At 40.3% G+C, this 19814-nt stretch overlaps 1 protein-coding gene across 15 annotated transcripts in view; it reads right to left on the bottom strand.

Moving 5' to 3' along the window:
* Positions 1-19814, bottom strand: part of MTCL1 (microtubule crosslinking factor 1) — a 103062-nt gene that overhangs the window by 28276 nt on the left and 54972 nt on the right. For 4 of the 15 annotated variants that reach the window (XR_010430970.1, XM_064656636.1, XM_064656677.1 and 1 more), the window contains exons 5-10: positions 18236-18313; positions 13089-14414; positions 11985-12140; positions 5485-5607; positions 2444-2674; positions 611-799 (exon numbers count right to left, since the gene is read on the bottom strand). Coding sequence is in view for 14 of the 15 variants with exons in the window: in XM_064656636.1 (XP_064512706.1) it covers positions 611-799; positions 2444-2674; positions 5485-5607; positions 11985-12140; positions 13089-14414; positions 18236-18313 (2103 nt within the window). In the remaining variant the exon portion in view is untranslated. The remainder of the gene's footprint in view (positions 1-610; positions 800-2443; positions 2675-5484; positions 5608-11984; positions 12141-13088; positions 14415-18235; positions 18314-19814) is intronic. The other 11 variants (XM_064656736.1, XM_064656664.1, XM_064656710.1 and 8 more) reach the window with 9 other exon arrangements.

Here is a 19814-nt window from a genome sequence, read left to right as displayed (position 1 = left end):
TCTCTGAATATTTGCTATTACTATTGGTAGGACTGCTAGTATATTAAATGCACAAAGGAAAAAGCTAGGATATATGGCAGTGCTCTGACACGCAGTCAGGGCACAGGAGATGCCAGGGAAAAGCTAGCGTGATTTTCTTTCAAGCTTTTAAAACCAAGCCCAGTGAGAGGAAGCAACTTTTACATTGTTTTCCCATCATCTCTAAGGGAAACATTAAATGCATGTGCTAGTTTCTTAAATTGTTTAAAGGAAATAAAACACATCTTCTTGCTAAAAGCTTGACAGTAGAATACAATAGATATGTTCAGACAAGATGAGCATGTAAATTCTGCAAACCATCACATACTGATAGATGTTTCTGGGCAAACAGCCACAAGAGGAAATAGGATTTTTCACTGATAGCATCTGCCAACAGAACAGTAACCACGTGGCTTTTGATTAAATTTAAATATCAATATAATGGATGAAATCCACTGTAATTGCTGTGTACCTAGAAGTATTTTTACAAGTATGATTTTAGGTGGTTTAACACAGAAGCACAGAAAAATGATCTCCCTTGGAAAATCTACAATATCCATTCCCAGGGCAAGATATATAAATGGTGTATTACCTGCTTCTGCTGCTGCAGTAATTCTGCAGTCTGCAGCTGTGGTCCACGATCAGTGCTCTCCATGGTGGGACGCTGGGAGAAATCTGTCAGTGGAAACACAACATCTTCTTCCTCCTCCTCTCGCTCTGCATCATTCACCTTCTGCTCAGACTGAATGCCAAAGTCTGGAAGGGCCTCAGGGTGCTCAACCTAAAATGCAAGAGAGGGGACACGTGAACATTCTTTTGCCATTTACCTTTGGGGACATAAATCTACTGAAGGACTAAGGGAAGGAACTCTCTTCCCGTGCATCTCCATGGTGGGATATATTGACTTCAACTCTATAAGCTACAGAATTAATCTTTGGGTGATATGATCAAAGAAATGATCTTTGGGTGATATATGACATGTTGCATATGTGAACACAATGCTATGCAGGCCTGCTAAATAGGAGATCTATGCAGCTGAGAAGATGGGTCTTATGTAGCATGATGGATATAATCCATCACACATTAATGAAAAACTATACAAGACGTTGGTGTATTTTCTGATGAAGATATGGAGATCAGGGGGTATCCAAATCTATCACTTTATTTTCTGTAGTAGTGTGTTAGCAAAACACAACTCCAATAATGACTAGAGCTGGACTGATTATAAATTTACCAGTCAAAAAATCCAAACAGCCAAAAAAGGAAAGCTCTTTTTGTATTAGAAGACAAGCTAGTTTACATAGAAACAAATTAGTACTGCAGAAGTAAAGTAGAAGCAAATTATTTCTAAATAGCTACTCATCTCTTGTTTCTGACTCATATTAACAACAGACAAATGCAAAGATATTCATCTACCCTTACCTAAGAATACAAAATATTGAGTATTCAACTTAAGCATACTCCTACCAGACCTGAAAGGTTACTTGTACTGCCAAATGCAGCAAACACTGAAAACCAGTAGATACAAAAGGATCAGAGATACTGAGTAAAACTACTTAGTTGCTTAGCAAATGGTTTCAGAATTGTATGAACCTGCAAAACAGATCTATTGTTCTCAAGAATTTGTATAAAATGTCAGAATGGGCAAACACTTCTAACATACTTTTTTTTCTTTGGGTAAGATTTCCAAATCAAATGGATTTGGAACTCAACACATTTGAGCAGCACCTTTCTTCACAGTGCAGGTTGGAGGGCAATCACACCTCTGCTAAGGTATGTCAGCCTGGGAATTCCAGGTTGTTAAGTACTTCTGAAATTCCTGATCTTGATTTAGTCTCTACTTGGAAAATCATCATGATGGCAACTGGTGTACTGCTGCTGACAGTGATAGACGTGTATGAAGAAGAGGAACAAATAAGAATGATTCATTCTAAGTTCCCACAAGAAGCTGCATAATTCTCCTGCCAACATGAAAACAGAGTTTCCCTCCATCTGTATTGCTGAATGCTTTGTAAGGAACACACTGTGCACATGATGAGAAAAACAACAGCACTCAACCCATCTAAACAGATTTGACTCCCTCAGCTTGCTAACGTTTTTCTTTTTTCCAAAAAATTATTCAGGATTCATATCTTTGAGATCCAATTGAATTTTCATTTACTATGAGAGAGTTTCAGGGCCACATGTTTGTACCAGTTAAGGGTTTCAATTTAAAGATGGGTGATCTGTAACATCTCATGCAGGATACACTTTAGCACAAGCCAGCTTAAGAAAAGCTTTGTGTTTAACTTGAATCCCCTTTCAATCTATGTGCAATTATGAAGTTGCTGATGCCACCTCATATTTAAAGTCTACACTTAAAGAAGGGTCATCCCAGTACTCCACCGGTTGTAATTCATTTGGGTTATTCAGGTGGGACAGTTACCTCTAATGTGTCCTCCCCTTCCTCCTCCATCCGCTTGCCTCGCCGCCAGTGTTTCAGCAGCCACTTCAGTTTGACATACAAGAGAAAGGTGTCCTGCTTGAAATGCCTGAGTTCTTGCTGCAGTAGACTTTTCTCCTGACTCCAGGTCTTCTCTTCCAGTTTGTTCTGCAAAGTCAAGCTCTGCACTTCCAAGTCTTTCCTCCGCAGGGTCTGCATGTGCTCCTCCTCCAGCTTTAATGGAATGACAGACACCACGTCAATGGGGTGGTGTCCCAGGGCAGTCTCCAGGACTTCATTGGGTGAGACTGAAATCTCTAATTTTATCAGTAGTGAGTAGCTATTGAGTTTGGCTCAATAAGTTCCTCAGCAGTTAGGACTGCTGAGGAAATTAAGACGATAACAGATGATAAAACTTTGCTTAGACAACCGTATGCAAATAACCTGCTGTGAAATTGGATATTTACTTTAAAGATGCACAATAGCTCTGATGCTGGTTAAAAAGTTTATACCACTCGTATTTTCCTCCCTCTCTTGACTGTATCTCTGTAGTAGGTTCCCAGCATAGCCACCACCCCACATTGCTGCACATACCACACCTACTAAATGCATTTGCAGACATTCATTGGAGGTGGGACCACAGCTGCCCTTCAGACAACCTGAAATATTAGTTTGCCTCTTCCCTCTCAGCCACAGACTGGTCCTCTCCTCTGTGGCTACATGTCCCTCTCCTTCTAGAAGAGCAAAACTTCTGAAATAATCATATCCAGTATCTCTCATACAACTATTGGCTCCTCACTTCTCACAATTCATGCTTGAAGGCATCTGAATGATACTATAGTAAACAGTTTCTCATTCTGATATTACTGTATCTTGGACACACACAGAACTGAAGAGACAGGAATAGGTTGCAGCTCAGCGTTCAACATGTCTCAGCTTCAGTACATCAAAACACCAAGAAAAGCTCTTTAGAGGACACATAACTACACCTGTTCCAACGCAAGGCCACCTGAAACATTATTCTTTAAATGTGACTTCTCCATTAATAGTTCAAAATCAAACCATGGCATGACCTGCACCCAACAACACTTGTACAAGTTAGTTGTACAACATCTCATGTTCTGCATGGATGAGATAATGTTTCCACTTCAATCAAGCTGTGGTTCACATTAATGAAGAAAAGGCAGATGGAAAATGAGTACAGAGTCACTGCTTACAGATGCCAGTTTCCACTATTTTCCATTCTGTACAACAACAGACTCTCCCTTTCCTGACCAGCTCCATAGATGAAATCTATGAAAGCCACAGTACACTAATGACCACAACAATTCAAACCATTGGAACACACCCTTGCAACAAACAATGTTCACACAGGAACAAAGAATACTTCAGGAACAAGGACTCCCTAGCAATAAATACTGCTAGGAAATACATGTTTGATTTTCATAGCAATATTCAGATGCTTCTGACACAGGCTATTAGTCCATACTAGATGGTTTACTGTGGACTTGCCTGCCATCTAAATGATGTGCTCCGGCATAATACAAATTTTTAGCATCTACGCTACTATGTCTTAAAAAGTTCCTGATTAAATTAAAATTATTTACAGTAGTTGCTGACTTAACCATGTTTTAAATGAAGCTTAAAAGTAGCCTGGAACAAGATTAGCTATAATGGCCTGAAAAGCATACATGCAACTCCTAATAACACTTGGAGACTGTACACTGCTATCACACATTAACTTCATATCATTAAACATTCCTAAAAATGAAATAGTAAAAAAGGAGCTAATTTTAAATTTAATTTTTACAGGAAGAAATAAATAGATTTGATGCTGATGCATGTTCTTCCTCCAAATGAAGTTATGGTTAAACACAGCAAAGATCTGATTCATTTCCATCAGAAATCCTGGTAGGTGATAAAAAACGAACACTATCAACCGGATGGATATAGTCTGGAAAAAAAATGAAGAATCCAGAGGACATTTTTATTCTTCTGTTTCTACTGGCTGTCAACATAAACAGCTAGCTTTGATTTTGCTGCATTTTTCATTGTTTTTTACAAGCTGTTAGGATCTAATTCCCTGTGGACACAAATTCTTGCAAAGACTCTAGTGGAGGCAAATTCATAGAGTATTATGCTTTTTCAAAGGATAGCAATTGCAAAAAAAAAAAAAAAAAAAAAGAACTTTAGGAGGCAGGCATAGCTTCCAAAAAGCTTTCATGGCCAAGGCAACTAGGAAGGAAATCAATTAACTGGTTGCCTTCAAACTGGTTGCTCCAGTGGACATCAACTGGAAATTAAAGCTAGTTATGAAAAAACAGAGAGATACCACTTGGGCCTAAAGAGATTAGTTGGCACAAGGAAGAATGTTTTACACTATGCAACAATTTTGCTGAGTTTAGTCTATGAAGTAAATTTAAAAAGAAAACTTCAGTTAAGAGCCAAACAGCCTGCAAAAGTTAGCAACAGATTTTTTCACTCTAGGAGCTAGAGACCACAAAACGATTGACTAATCTGTTCCAGCCTTCAAAAGAGCAGGGGGAGCCCATGTAAAAAATATGATTTATTCACCAGATATTAACAAGAAGGTTGGAAGAATGGGGTACAAGAAATACAAGAAAGTCCTGATCTGTGTCTCAGTTACGTGTGTGTGATGACTCCTCTGACTTTGGAGAAGTGTTCGATTTTCTTTGGGCTAGGAGGAGTCAGAATAGGGCATAGTGCCAAACTGCACACCTAGAGATCAAAAGCATCCTTCTCCCCAGCTCACGGCGAGCTGAAGGGGCTGATATAATTCTTCATGCGGTATTTCATGTCTCTACCATGACTTCCTCCACAGAGGGAAGAAAGCAGAGAAGCCAGATTCACAGTGGTAAAATAGGCTTGAGTTTGCATTTCCTCAAATTCCAGATTCTTCATTTACTGGAATGAGGTCAAACAGGCACAGCCATCAGGACACACATTCCCAAGTCCTGACAAACAAGGTCCACGTCACACGCCATGGTCATGCGTCTCTCCCAGCAGGTGGGTTTTGTATTTACCTGAATGATCCTTTCAGTAAACTTTTCTTGCTCCTCTCGGTGAAGTCTTGTCTCCTGCTCAAGCTGAGCCTGAAGCTCCTGTATCGATACATTCTGTACAGGTAAAACAGGGGAATCCCTGAGCTGATCAGCAGGACAAAGGAATAGGTTTAGCAGAAAATGTGTCTCCGTGGTTTAAGAAAAAGGAAAAAAGAAAAGAACTGCAGGACAGACATCTGCACAACTCACGGTTATCAATAGTTAAAACCAAAGCACAGTGTGCAAATAAATAGCAATGCCCTAAATATGCGTGGGAATTTCCTGTGTGGCTTCTTCTGAAAGCTAAGCTGGGATGCTGGTGTTACATACTGGATATTCCCTTCAGGCCTCTGCTCTGGGTTTACACTTGAATAGCTGAGAGAGTGCACTATGAATGATGTTTGCCAGATGAACTCCTATTTACAGGATTACCTATATTTGGTGGTGCATTTCTTTATGATAATTACAAGCTGTAAAATTTTAACACCTCTGCAAAAGATTAATCTAATGCACATAACTGAATCAAATTATTCATTTGCAACACTTCTGATTGGGCAGTTTGTGGGATAGCATTTATTAAACCAACTAAGCATAGAAGGTCCCTTTCTTCAGATACAAGAGAGCTCTCTGCACAAGTTGACTTCATTCTGTGATTTCTGCTCAAAATAATTATTATGAAAATCTCACTGTGATAAGCTATGTGAGCCTGAGGTCTGGTCAAGTATCCCCACTTTCAGGTCCAATACTGTTTTAATCTTAATACTTTCTATGTTTTGTTCTCATTAAGTTTGACAGGAAATGTTCTCATTAAGTTTCAGGAAACTTGGGAGCTAGGATTATGTGACAGTTGTTGGAATTACAAGATTAAATTTACCATAAAGAGAGATCGACTATTACATGCACACTAAGTGCAAATCATTTCACAGCTGCTTTGCCTCTTTAAGGACAATACATTTTTGTACGTGCTACAGCAAACATGTTGAAAAGTCACTATGAATGCAGAGCTGCACACTTCGTTCCTTCTAGGCCAACCTGAGGACTCTTCATAGTCTATAATTATATATAATGTCATTTCAACTAGAAGCATTGGGATTTGCACTGCTCATATGAGAGATAAGGTTGCTTAAGTGCCTAATACATTGCTGGATTGTGAATGAAGAATATATAGAAATGTATCATGTGATATTTGTGTATGCAGTACAAAATGTACCTGATGCTGCACTGATGGATGTTTGTATGTTTGTACGTGGAAATCAGTCCCCTATCATACAATCTGTAGGGTAGCACAACTGTGGTTTTGTTTTATTGTGGAAAGTAACACTGCTACAAAATGGACACAAAAGTTGATAACCTGTTAACTTCCATTCTTTGTTTCCTTTGTTCTAATTTAGGAATGCACTACACGATGAACGGAAAACACCCCGAATGCCACGGTCACCACATGAAGTACTGACACCACAGACACAAACTCACTACAACGAGACATACAAACACAGTATAATGTGAACTACAAGCTACTCTACCACAGGACCACAGAGACAGTTGCACTTCATCCAGAGCTCAACACCAACTAACATTTTCCCATCTATCTCAGTTATGGCATTACCAGATACACTTCCACTCCTGGCCTCTTGGACAGCCACTGCCAAATCCTTCTGCTCAGTACTTTTATCTCAGCTGTTATCACTCCAGAACAAGGTAATACATGTTGAAGTCTTTACCTCACGAGGATATGCAGAGAAAAATCATCCACACCTGGGGAACTTCACCATTGCTCTCTCACTGCACTGACCCCTTTCTGCCCCTCTCAGAATGCTGACAGCTTTTCAGATTACTTACCAGCTCACACAATCCCATATTTCTGCCATGACTTGTTTTTACATGATTCCCATCCACCAGGTATGACTGGGTTTTACTTGACTGTTTTCTCCATTTTACCATAGCTAATTACAATCTCAAGTTGCCTGCAAACTTAATCAATTTATACGCAACAACTGTGAACATCAAATTTCATGGAATCTTTCTTTTTAATATTTCTCTTTTGCTGTTTTGTTTTTTTTTTTTCAGGAGGGATCAAACAAAATAGGCCAGAGGAGGAAGGGTAAAATGATAGTCTCCAGCATTTGTGTGCAATTCCAAGGAAGTAAAAAGATTAATATTTTATGTTGCTCCTCTAATGCTATGTTATAATGCTTTGATATTTGGACCTTACATTTGACCACACAGTTTAGAAACTGATACTTTTTCTGATAATTGCACGCACCAACCAATCAGGTCAGAAAAAAACTTTCAGAGCCCTTTGTAATACTTTTTACATGCAATACACATCTAATTGAATTCTCAGAGGCTGCTTCTGAAGATGTACTCTTCTCCTCGCCCCTTGAAAACAGATGACACATATTCCATTTGCTAGTGTACAATAGGCAGCTGTGCAGTTATTTGTCTGTTGCTTATATGGAAAGTCTATGAGATTGGGAAAACACAGAACACTTTGCTCCAAGTCTTTAAAAATCCATCTAATTGTATGGATAGTATACAAAGTCTCACTGAGTTCAGTTAGGACTCAAATATCCAGATTTACATCATAAAGGGTCTTCTAAGCCATTATATTGTCAACCTTTACAGAATCTTACATAGCAAGAAAGAATACAATACATCAAAGTAAGTTATTCTTGCTGCTCCTAATCTTGGTGGGAACAGCATCAGTTTGTCTTCCTTCTTCCCACAATTTTGCACTGGAGGAATAGTGGATATAAGACACACTACTTTCTATGTAGTCCTCACTGGTTGTTGTTGGACTGTTGGGGTTTTTTTCCCAGAAGAAAGAAAAGTCACAATATGTAAAACATTCACTGTTTCCTTTCTAGGAAAACAAAATCTTCAACCAGAGAAATGGATGTGCAAATTTTCTGCACATGGCTAGAAGCTGCTGCAAAAGCCACCCAGCTGAAAAGCATGAAATTAGGAAAACTGAACAGAAGCATCAGTTAAAAAATAGAACATTCAAAATATAGATCAAAATTCTCCAACTATGTCCAAAATGGATCCATACAGAGGTTTTGATTCAAAGCAGGTGGTAAAGTGAGTTGGGTTGGTGCACACAACTCAGGTATTAACTTAATGGAGATGTTTTACATTTCTTATTGGCATAATAAGAAAGGAAAATTGATAAATAGGTAAAAAATGGCCTAGAAAAAACTATTCTTCAGTGTGAGCTATTCCTATTTTATTACTGGACCTTATGGAAAACTTGTTTTTTAAGATGTGCTCTCACTTTCTCTAGCTTATCTGCTTTTGATTTCGTTCTCTTCTGGTGACATGTCATTCCTTTTAAGTAAATTCACTTCGGTGGGTTTTTTGCCATAACCTGGGAGTGTCAAAGATTTTGTGGCATTTTTCTGTAGAAAAATAAATGTGTAAGTCTTTAAAAGCCAGGTATGAAAATAACACAAATCCGAAATGCAAAGATGAGTGCTTTTGCCTTTGGTGCTACACACTTACTAACGTGAAGGCAGAATTATCTTTTGAAGGAATGGAGCTAGGAGATACAGCTCCAATTTAGAGCATCAGGGATCAAATACTGTAACAAACCATATTTGGTCATTTGAAAGAATGAAATTTTTCTTCTTCAGAATGTCTTTTTGTTTCTGAATAAATAGGAGCAGACTACTTAAGGAAGCTGCTTTTCGTTTATGGATATTCCATTGGTAAAATTCACCAGAATTGGATATTCCATTGGTAAAATTCACCAGAATTATTTACCATTTTCCCCAGTGGTTTCATAGTATGTTTGCTCCATGAAACATTACCTTTTTTAGTTCTTCTGTTTGCTTTAGTCAAGGCAATTCTTATTAGTTCACCTGCTTTTTCTTTGGATGGTAAAGAATTATTTCCCCTTCCCACCATAATGCAGCTCTGCTAAAATCATGAATAATGGATTGAATATCCACCCCAATGGGCTTGAGCCTCCCACAACAGCAGCTGAATGGCTTGTTTCAGCAAGAAAACAAAGCCCTGCTCTTAAGGCAATTTCAAGATGTAATTTCCCTTGGTCAGGGACTCTAACCAATCTCCTTAACATGCAAATACATTCTAATAATGCTGTTGCATTAACAACTGCAGTGCAAAGCCCAGACAAAGGCAGATGTTTACAGTTAGGCTACAGGGTAGTTTCAAGCACGTCTGTCTGCATTTATTATATTTAATCAAACAATTAGGCTCCCACAATGCTCATTTTTAAAAATAGAAGAAATGGCTAAATGGAAACTGCCCAGCATTGCTTGTGAAAAGTTTAGTTTAAAATTCGAACTTAGAAAAAACTAAATTTAAAAAAATGGGTTTGCTTGAATAAAGAGAAAACACTTGCCTCAGTGAAACGAAATGTGTTGTTTTCATGCTGAAAGTCCATACACATTTACAAGATCATCAATCAGTGTTATCCATTGGCCAGTGTGTATATTTTCACTTCATAAGTTAAAGCAGATAAAGACTCATGCGTAACTATACCTGCTGTGGGCATATATAAGGTTTGAGTCTCCATTTGAAATTTCTGTGGTAATTAAAAAAAACCCCTTTGGTATTTGAATAGTATTTTATTCCTGCTCATTCATCTGGCACAAAAAATTAGTAGCTTTTGCTAGTGCAGTGTATTAAAAAAAATTTTAAAAAATTATGTTAAATCATGAAATTAAATTGAATAATGAAATTAAAAATGATACATTATAAAATTGTTTTGAGAATTTTTCTGCTTCACTTGTGTTTGACTACTACGGATTTTAAGATTTCAACAGGCTGACTATCCACTGAAAAGTTTCAGCATAAAGCACTGTAATATTCTTTGTTGCTCAAGTAATAGTGACTGAAAAACACCTTAGTCCTCAACATTGTCTCAAGTTAGGCCATTTCAGGCCTAGCCTTACCCATATTTTGAGCACATCTGGTCTTAAACTGGCTATTCTCTACCTTTGATTATAATTACTGACTTGTTCCTTGTCAGGCTATGGTGTAAAAACGGTCCATCCTCTATTTAAGCACAGTTTGCTGTACATAGTTTGCACATCATCCCATCCTGGGAGAGGAAAAAAAGATGTGCCAAAGTTAGCCAAATCCCTAATCTTAATAGAGGGCTTACATATATAGGCTTTAATGTAATAACAAGGCTGTTCTAGGATAAGGGGGAGCCGATAAATGACAGACTTTAAACAGAAATACTGTAAACATTTGCTGGGGTCAGAAAATCTGCCATAACTATCCACCAATATCGATTTCTTATTGCAAAGGGATCCATGCTGAATCTACCCATTTCACCACTGAGGAAGAATGACTTTACCTTTCACTGAGAGACTGGGTTTATCAAATATCCTTCCTGAGGTCATTATTACCGTGAAAAGTGAAAACTTAGAAGAGAAGCTGCTGAGCAAATTCATGATACTAATACTACCAAAACTCTGTGCTGTCAAGATACTTTAGACCAAACCAAACAAAACCAGCAAAAAATTACCTGTGTTAAGATGAAGGGTCACTCTCCATTTGATATTCAATACAGCATTGTTCTGCTTGGCTACCAGCTGCCCTGGTAGCTACCCCTTCTAGTTCTTGCTTTTGCTTACTCACATAACCCAGCTATCCCAGGCAGCAGTCCCCTTTTCCCATACTCATTTAGGAGTTTCAGATATATTAAGTCTTCTGCACGTCTCTAGAATTAAAAATATATTAAAACTCATCCTTCAGTAGAAGCTACTCTAACTATCACAGTTTCAAGGTGGTTTTGGCTTCCCAGTGGCCAGCAGAAAAGTTTTTCAATGCTCAAAGCCTGGCTTTACGGAGATAGATTAGAACTTGTTTTCTTCATGACCAATTGCAGTGTCTGGACAACCTATGTTCATGAGAAAGCAGCTAAGGAGATGTTTACTGAGGCACACATGGCCTCTGCATGATGAAGGTTCAAATAAAAACTGACAGATGTTTTTGACAAATGGAAAAGAACTCAACAACCCAAACAATGGAGAATATGCTTTAAATAAGCTTTTTTGGAAGCTGCAGGGTGCTGTGTTCCCTGTTGAGAATCACCACGCACACCAGCATCAAACCCGCTCTTGTGCAGACTACTGCCAGGCAAAATGCAAAGTAGTCTCTATCTGTAGACTTTCCAGATTTAAAATATTCACCAAGGTGAAACCTGGAAGCATGATCTAACATCAGGGATTACAACTTCTGGAGATCTTTCATTTCTATACTCAACTGGAGCTGGTCCCTGAGCTGTACTTTTACCCTTAGCAAAGCTACTGGGAACAGGGTGATTAATTCAAAGTCAGGACCAATTTGCTTCTCTGCAACTGCAAGGGGCAAACAAGATCAACCACAAATTTCACAACAGGGGTGCTGATTTTGGTCCAATTTACTCCCCCAACCCCTGGCTTCTGTTACTCATCTCCTGGCTAAGGCGGCAGGAGGCAGTGAGTAAGACGGGCTGCTTTGCTGACCTCTAGACTGAAACAGCCCTTGTCTCCTGGCCTGTAGAGTTTAATGTCTCCATCAGCTCTGCGGTGTGGGTCGGTGGTGGCTCGCTGGTGGTGAATCTCTTGCTCCTCTCCACGATCTTGTTTGAGCTGCCACTCCATCTGATCCCTCAGTTTGGACTGTTAGGTGCATGGGCGGTTTATAACAAAAAAAACAAAAGGACAGGAGGGAATAAAGAAAACAAAAATGGGTAAGGTAGACGACTGGAAAACTACAAGACAAAGAAAAGCGTGAACAGAAAAAACAACTTAAATACAGTGGCATAAGAAAGTGAAGAGAACAAAACCAAAATGAGGATGAGCAAAATGATGGGCTGAAACATCTGAAAAGCAAAAAAGAGAAAGAGAGGAAAAAAGAATGCAAACACTGGTTATGAGGCGCATGCAATGAGGATGCATGAGTCAAACCAACAGCAAGCATACAAGTCATGAAGGATATGGGACACAAGGCTCTTCCTTCCTTACTTGTGCTGTGCAGAAAAGCCATATCCAGTGTGGCAGTTGTGGCAGTTTAGACATGCGCCCATGGGCAACGCTTTAGGCAAGGCAGTCCTTCGCTGGCTACAGAGCTTCTCACCCGCTGCTCGGTTAGGGGAGTGAGCTGTAAGCAGGCTTTTTAAAACACATCACTTAGAAAACTGCATTTGGATGGGTTCTTTTGGCAAGGCTTTTGAGAACATGCCTGACCCTTTTACAAGAAAGCATAATAAAGACCTCCTCACATTTCTTAGCAAGGCTTCTAATTTACATTCTTCAGAATTTTTTTTTTAATTAATCTCCTCTTTCATGGGGGCAACACTGTTGTTACAGACAAAAACAAGACAGATCTCTCTAACACCAGTGGATTAGCTTTTTTGCCATGAGGAACCGCCTCTGAATCAAAGGAGTTGTGCAAATAAATAAAAGAAAAAAAACCTATAAAGTGTTTGTTTAACATTACACACTTCAATACATTGCGGATCTGAAATCATAACAAAGCAGCTGCGAGGAAAATTAGCTCTGAGGTAGCAATGCCAGAAAGAAAGAGAACGATAAAACAGAAAGAGGGCAAATAAGAGGCTGACCTACCTGGAAGTCAGTGATTAATTCCTTCCCCAGGTTACCAATGGGAGAGTCTCGGGACATGGATGTCATTGTAGATAGAAAACTGGAAGACTCTGTGAGATGGGGAAGAGGGGAGAGGTCCTCCATCTGCTCCTTAAGGCCCTCTCCAATGTGATCAACCTTCTCCAGGAAGGTCTGCAGCTCCTTCCGGAAAGCTTTCATCCTGGTGTTGACGGTGTCTAGAAGCTCTGGCTCATGCTTATCTTCTCCCCTTTCCTCACCACTTCTGAAATCCTGCTCGGTGGATGGGCTGCTGGTTATGTGCACTTTTGCATCATAAATCAAGCTGTCTGTGTCAGTGATAAGGCGGTCCACCGTCCTTTCAAGCCGCTCAGCCTCACGTTTGATGTTAATTAAAGACTCGGTGTCCTCTTTCACTCTCATGAGCTCAGTGGAGCACAGGTCACTAATTTCTGATGGCTTCCCACTCCCAAAACCTGATGTCTTCTCATAAACTTCTTCAGAATCACTCTCACCCCCAATGGGCCCCTCTCTCTTTGGCTGCGGTGGACGACCATCTTCGCTGTCACTCTCTTTTTTCCCAGCATCGCTGTCAGCATCACTATCCCTGGGGCTGGAAGTGCGCAGGCCCAGGTGAGAGGCAAGATCATAGCGCTGGACATTGGACATCAGGACCCTGTTCTCATACTGGAGCTTCATCACTTTCCCGCTCAGCTCATTGATTTGTGACCTGGCTGACTTCAGCTCCTCTTGCAAGGTCCCACCGCACTTGGATGCTGCGTCATCCAACCAGCCTGGCTCCTGGCCTGGCTCAAACTTGAATTTATTCAGCTCATTCGTTAGCTGCTTGTTGTGATCCTCGATTTCGGAGATCGACCGCCTCAGCAGCTCTGCTTCCTCTTCCACAAACTGCAGGTGCCTGCGCAGCTCCGTGGCTGACTCCACGGAGTCGCCGTAGGGCGAGGTAGGAATGCTTGAAATGTGGTCCCTGCTGAGACACTCTTTTTCATATTGGCACCTCATATCCTCCATCTCAGCTTTAATCCCCCTGTTCTCCACCTCCAGTTCCACTATTTTTCTGCCCAGTATGTTGGCTTCCTCCTCCACCAGCTTCAGACGAAGTTTCAGCTCAGCCTCCCTGGTGCTGGGTGGGCCCCCTGCCTCCCCGGTAGGCAGGGGACTGTCCACATCTCCATAGATGGACTTGTACTTCTGGAGCTCCTGCTCCAGTTCGTCCTTCTCCCTCCCCAGTCTAGCCATCTTCTTACGCATCAGTGCAGCCTCCTCTTTGGCAAACTGGAGCTGGCACTTCAAATCAGCACTGTCCTCCTGCCAAGAATAATCACCCCCCACCCCAAGATTATATTATAATAGAAGCAAAATCAGCAGCTTATTTTCCAAAATCTCCACCTCCCCATCCTCTGCACTGTATCTGTTAGGTATACAAACAATACACAGACAGAGCTGAGCACACCACACAGTAGACACATTTCATGGCTTCGTCTTGGTTAAATTGGCAAAGCAACTTGACCAGAGTTAAAGAGGGGGGAAAAAAAAAGTGTGCCTGTGCAGGTGTTCAGTGATGCAAGAGTGCCAGAGCAATGTTTTTTCTCAAATACTGATCACATTTTGTGGAAAATAATGACTCAAATGAAAAGGCTCCATGATTTGTTGGCACTTTTTGTTACATTTATGCTTGATGGCACACTTATTCCCCTTTAGCATCATGAAACAAACACTACACAGATGAATTTGCTCATCATAATCCAAAATTTTGGATTCCTTCAGACAGAAAGCACAAAAAAGGGTGTGCTAAACTGCATGGTTGCCTTGTAAAGTGAAGACTTTAATTACTATGATCTCACAATGCTGTGAAATAGATGGAGTTCCTAACTAATTTTCCAAATAGGAAGCAACTGTTGTCTCTGCTGCTGTTATTATTAGGATGGAGAAGATTGTGATCTCTGTTTCTGGTATGGACAACTGTTCACAAGGGAGATTGGTGAAAACGTGAGGAAGGAAAGATAAATTCATTAAACTGTGTTTACATCCAAATACATCCCATGTGAAAACCTGCATTTTTCAGGAAGTACCAGGGTATAAAAAGGTTTTGTTTTATTTGTGTGTGTTGGGCATTTTAAAGCGCTGCATCTCAACTCAAATGAAAACTCTAGTGTGTATTGTGCTGAAATAAGAGACAAGGTTAAGTAATTTCTAAGCCGATGAACAATTTCTTTGCATGAATCACTTTCATGAATTGTCATGGAGATACAGGCACTTGGCCTCGAAAGAGACACATTTATCAGCATTAGCAGTATAATGGAAGGCAGGCCTTGAAAGATGATCTCTTGAGACGGTAGATTTTATCATTGTTGGTAGGCCATGTGGACATATGTGCAATTTTCTATGGAAACTTCATTTCAATCCCTGGAGCACTGTTATCTTTCACAAGCACCATTTTGTTATAATTCCTAATAATGGAAACCAAATCCAGAAGAAAACATCACTGACTTTAATTGTTCACCCAGATCAGGCTAATGAAAAAAACTAAAGATTACAAAACTAATTATGGCTCAGCAATCTGAGGAAATTATTTAATTTCTATAGCACACATCCTAGCACATTGGTGACAGTGTTTTCTATGTTACCTAGATCAATTTCATCCCTTTCTATTTAGATATATACTAATTATGTCTTAATTTCAGCTATTAATAACTGATAAGAAAAGTAATTGGTTGTATACTTCTGAACTCAGTCAGCTTTCTTATTGATGCTGCTTGCTGCAGGTTGGGACTTAAAAAAACCTGAATAGTAAAAAAGTAACTTACATGTTAAAATAACATTTAAAGGTAAAAAATAGTAAAAGTTTCTGTTAACACTTGGTTTTCAGTGATAACCAAGAATCAAACATAACTGCAATCAGCTTAAGGGTTGACTGACTAAAACTCTAGTTATCATGTTTCTGGCACCAGAAGTAAGAGTTTTGTACGAATTCAATCAAGGTGCATATGATCGGTTAGAAGCAGAGCCTCTAAAAGATGGGCTTTCTATCTTCTCTATTGTCTCCCTGCATACACATTCCTCTTTTTCACACATATACTTGCAAATTGCTTTTCTCTTTATAACTCAAAAGTGCAAATTAAGTATCAGATTAAAACCTGGCAAAATTCCTTGCAGCCTCCGCTGGAGTCACTCTGAATTTTGGTTGCTCTGGCTGAATAAGACTGTATGATTAAAGCACCATCTTTGGTCAGGGCTGTACAACACATTACCTCTGTCTCTTCTACCATGGAGAATTAGTTTTTCCCCACAGCTGTAGGTTTTGCTTTTAGGGAAATACAAAAATCACAAGGAAAGTTACAGCCAGACCAGTGCTGCACATCAGAGCTCACAGATGGGGTTATTACTCCTGGTTATTTATTTATGCTTATAGCTAATTGGACATTTTTCTTATTCTGTCTTTGTAATCCAGCATTCTTTCCCCCCCTGCTTCTTGTCTGCCTTTGGGTTCAATGCCCAGCCTTGAGTGGCACTAGCTGGTGCCTTGCACCTCCCCAGCTGCAGGCAGCTGAAGCCATGTCTGAGGGAAAGGCAGCCTGCTCACACCCCTCTGCCCTGCCCGGGAACACCAGGGGCCAGCTCCCACCCAGGGGTCAGAGGGAGCTCCAGCCAGACACCCACTGCCTTTCAAACAGTATAAATAACAGTCACTGTGTCACACTTGTGACAACACACTCAGCATTTTGAAGCTTTTGGAGAAAAGGAAAAGGCTTCAATGAGTTTAGGGTCAGGGCCCCAATGTTTTTGCTCAGCATCACTGCATGACTCAATGCATTTGTGGAGTTAGCATGTTATTATAGCAGGACAAAGCTACTGTTAACTTCTTTAACAGCATTACTTTATTGCAAGGTTTTGTCTTAGCAAATTTTTTTTCTTTCGGGGGAAAAAAGGGATCAAATTTGTAAGTTTTGTTTTTTGCAAGTGCTGAAAGAAACAAGTTTTTTCTTTAAGCAAATACAAGCCTCACACAAAACAACAGAGCTGACGGATGTTAATCTTGCCTACTAAATATGGATCCCATCTGGAAAGGTGAGAAAGCTCTAGATCTTCCCCGCTTCCCTGCCAGGGAACATGACTATTGAAAATCCCATTCCCCGGACAGCTTTTTTCCAAAGGAAAAGAATGGTTAGGAGAGATTTATCAGCCAGATCTAAGCATGCCAGAAGGGTAGGACTCCAACCTTCATGCATCTGTCCCTCAGAAACTTTGTGCACAGAAATATCAGTGATTTCTTGATCAGTTGAAACCAAGTAGAAACAGTGAGAGGGTGAGACACCCACACAGACAAGAAGAGTTTTGACATATAAGGCAAACTAAGGAGAGGCCAAATCACCAAAATTAAGAACAGTTCATGATACAAGTTCATAATAGTTCATAAGATGTTATATCATGGATGAAAAGAAAGGGAAAAAAAATTAAAAAAAAAAAAAATAGCCTTTCCATCTTTTTGGAGAAACTAGAGGTTTAAATCCCAGAGGCTGAATCTGGACTGTGGCCTCCTGACTGTATTAAACTTCCAGTATGCGGATGCTTTCCTAAAAGGTGTACATAGGACAAATCATATAAAAAGAAAAGAAGGAACAGTAGTGTAAAAACGTTCCATCAGTCATGGTGCTCAGCACAGGCTTTAAGAGATCATTAAGGATAAATGGGAGTTAATGATTACTGATAGTGATTATTTGCATGCAAATGCACCATGGCTCTGCATGGTCCTTCAGAAGAATGTTAATGGGGAAAAAAGCAGAAAGAAAAAAACAAGATCCCTCCCTACAGAGTCTGCAGTCTAATTTAGACAAATGGAGAACGTGGAGATAAAGAAATGAAATGTACAGGAAATAAATTAACTTCATTATGCAATGTAAATGATGGCATGAGAATGAAGAGCTGATCAAAAATTCCTCTATATGATATTTCTTTTCTGCCAAGAAGACACAAAGCTAGAAAGAGGCCAATGCCATCACCTCTACCACCACCACCAGCTCAAGGGAACTGCCAGGCAGAAGATGGGAAAGCAGTTTTGGGGTTGCAAATCTGACGACAGGGCAGTATGACCAGCACCCAAGCATCTGGCTGAGTGCCAGCACTCCTACCTTGCGCTGGAGAACCACTTTTCTTTGTGTTTTGCCTGGTGCCTGGTATTTTCCAAGAGGCTCCGTTTTGCAATTCTGCTGAATAAAAACTTTTTTCTTCAATACTGCTAGAGGTGAGTAAGTGCTACCATGAATTCTGTTTTTACACGACTTCAAGACAATCAGTCTCGTGTATTATTTACTTGATGTGCCCTGCAGTGCGTGCAATGTTCCAGCTAATTTTCATGACAAGTTCTCAGTAAGTAAAAACACCGGTCTTGCCATATTCTATACATATCTGTAAGCATGTGGGTGCACAGAATCTAAGTTTGTGGTTGCTTCTCACTCACAAAACATATAATGGGTATTTGAAATAACTCTGTGTATTTAGGATGGTTGTCCCTCAAGAGCAGCATTTTGATCCTACTGGGCTATATCTGTACCAACCCTTTTGGGCCATGCCACAGCACCCAGCGGTTGTTTGACCAGGTTGGGCACTTGCTGTGGTGCACTCTGATCTCCACCAGAATACATCTCTGAATGGATACCTGGGTTTGAAGGAGGCTCTAGGTAACACCCTAGAGCTGGGAGATAGCTAGGACATGTACCTGTAGGCTGGGCCATGTCAGTATATAAGATTGTTTCTCAGTCTTTCCTACCCTAAAGAATTGGTGAAGATAACTGAGTGGCCACCTTGCAGAGTGCTGATGCAACTGTTTTCATTTCCAAGCCCAAATCCTTTCCTTGCATGAGTTACTATGTGTGTGTGTACAGCATAAAAGTTTTTCTCCCCGTGTGGCTTCTGGGATCACTTCCCCACATTGCAAGTGGTGCTGAGCTCACCCTTGGTTACTCAGTTAATTTTGTGAAGTCCTTTTTAAGGCTTCCCAAGGCAAACTACAACTACTCTTAATGCCTGGGCTCGGGCAGAGGAAACAAGCACAAGAATCCATTCCCTTTGCACAACAATGTATTTCCAGGAATGAGGAAAGGAAAGACAGTGCTGCCCACAAACCCCAGTGGACACAATTGTGCCTTCACATAGCTTCATCTGTAATTTGTACGTGTGCAGACACGTGTATATATTTCATCCATGTATTTTACAGACTTGAAGAAAAAATAAACTCTCTGACCTGACTGATGACTTAAATAATTCCCCATAGCAGGCACTGCAGGAAGAAAGCCCAGTGCCCCATTTTAAGGTCTGATTAAGCCATGTTTTTATCACCTTGGCAGGGACACTCAGTCTGCCATGTCCCAAGAAAGCAGGCTGAAGCCTCTCGGCCACCACAATCCCCTGCTCTGTTCACTCAGTTTCCTGTCCTACGCCTTCAAGTTCAATGTATTGTAGTTACTAATTATGGTTATTATTATAAATCAATGGATTTTAAGGCTAGACAACCCATAGGTCTTGGCTGCATATACTAATCCTGCCAAGGGGGCAGCAGGGGAAGTGCATCCTTTCTCTAATGAAGGTACGATGTCACTCTTGGCTCCTTTCCCAGGGAGGTGAAATACTATCCCCATCTCTCTGGCTATAAACAGTAACTGTACGGGTGCTGGGAAAAGCTTTAACTCCTATGGTCAGCATAAAAAGCAG

Source organism: Pseudopipra pipra, chromosome 1 (genome assembly GCF_036250125.1).
Source record: "Pseudopipra pipra isolate bDixPip1 chromosome 1, bDixPip1.hap1, whole genome shotgun sequence".
Classification (NCBI taxonomy): Eukaryota; Metazoa; Chordata; class Aves; order Passeriformes; family Pipridae; genus Pseudopipra; species Pseudopipra pipra.
Note: the sequence above shows the minus strand (reverse complement) of the source record. Positions and strands in the feature narration are given on the sequence as shown.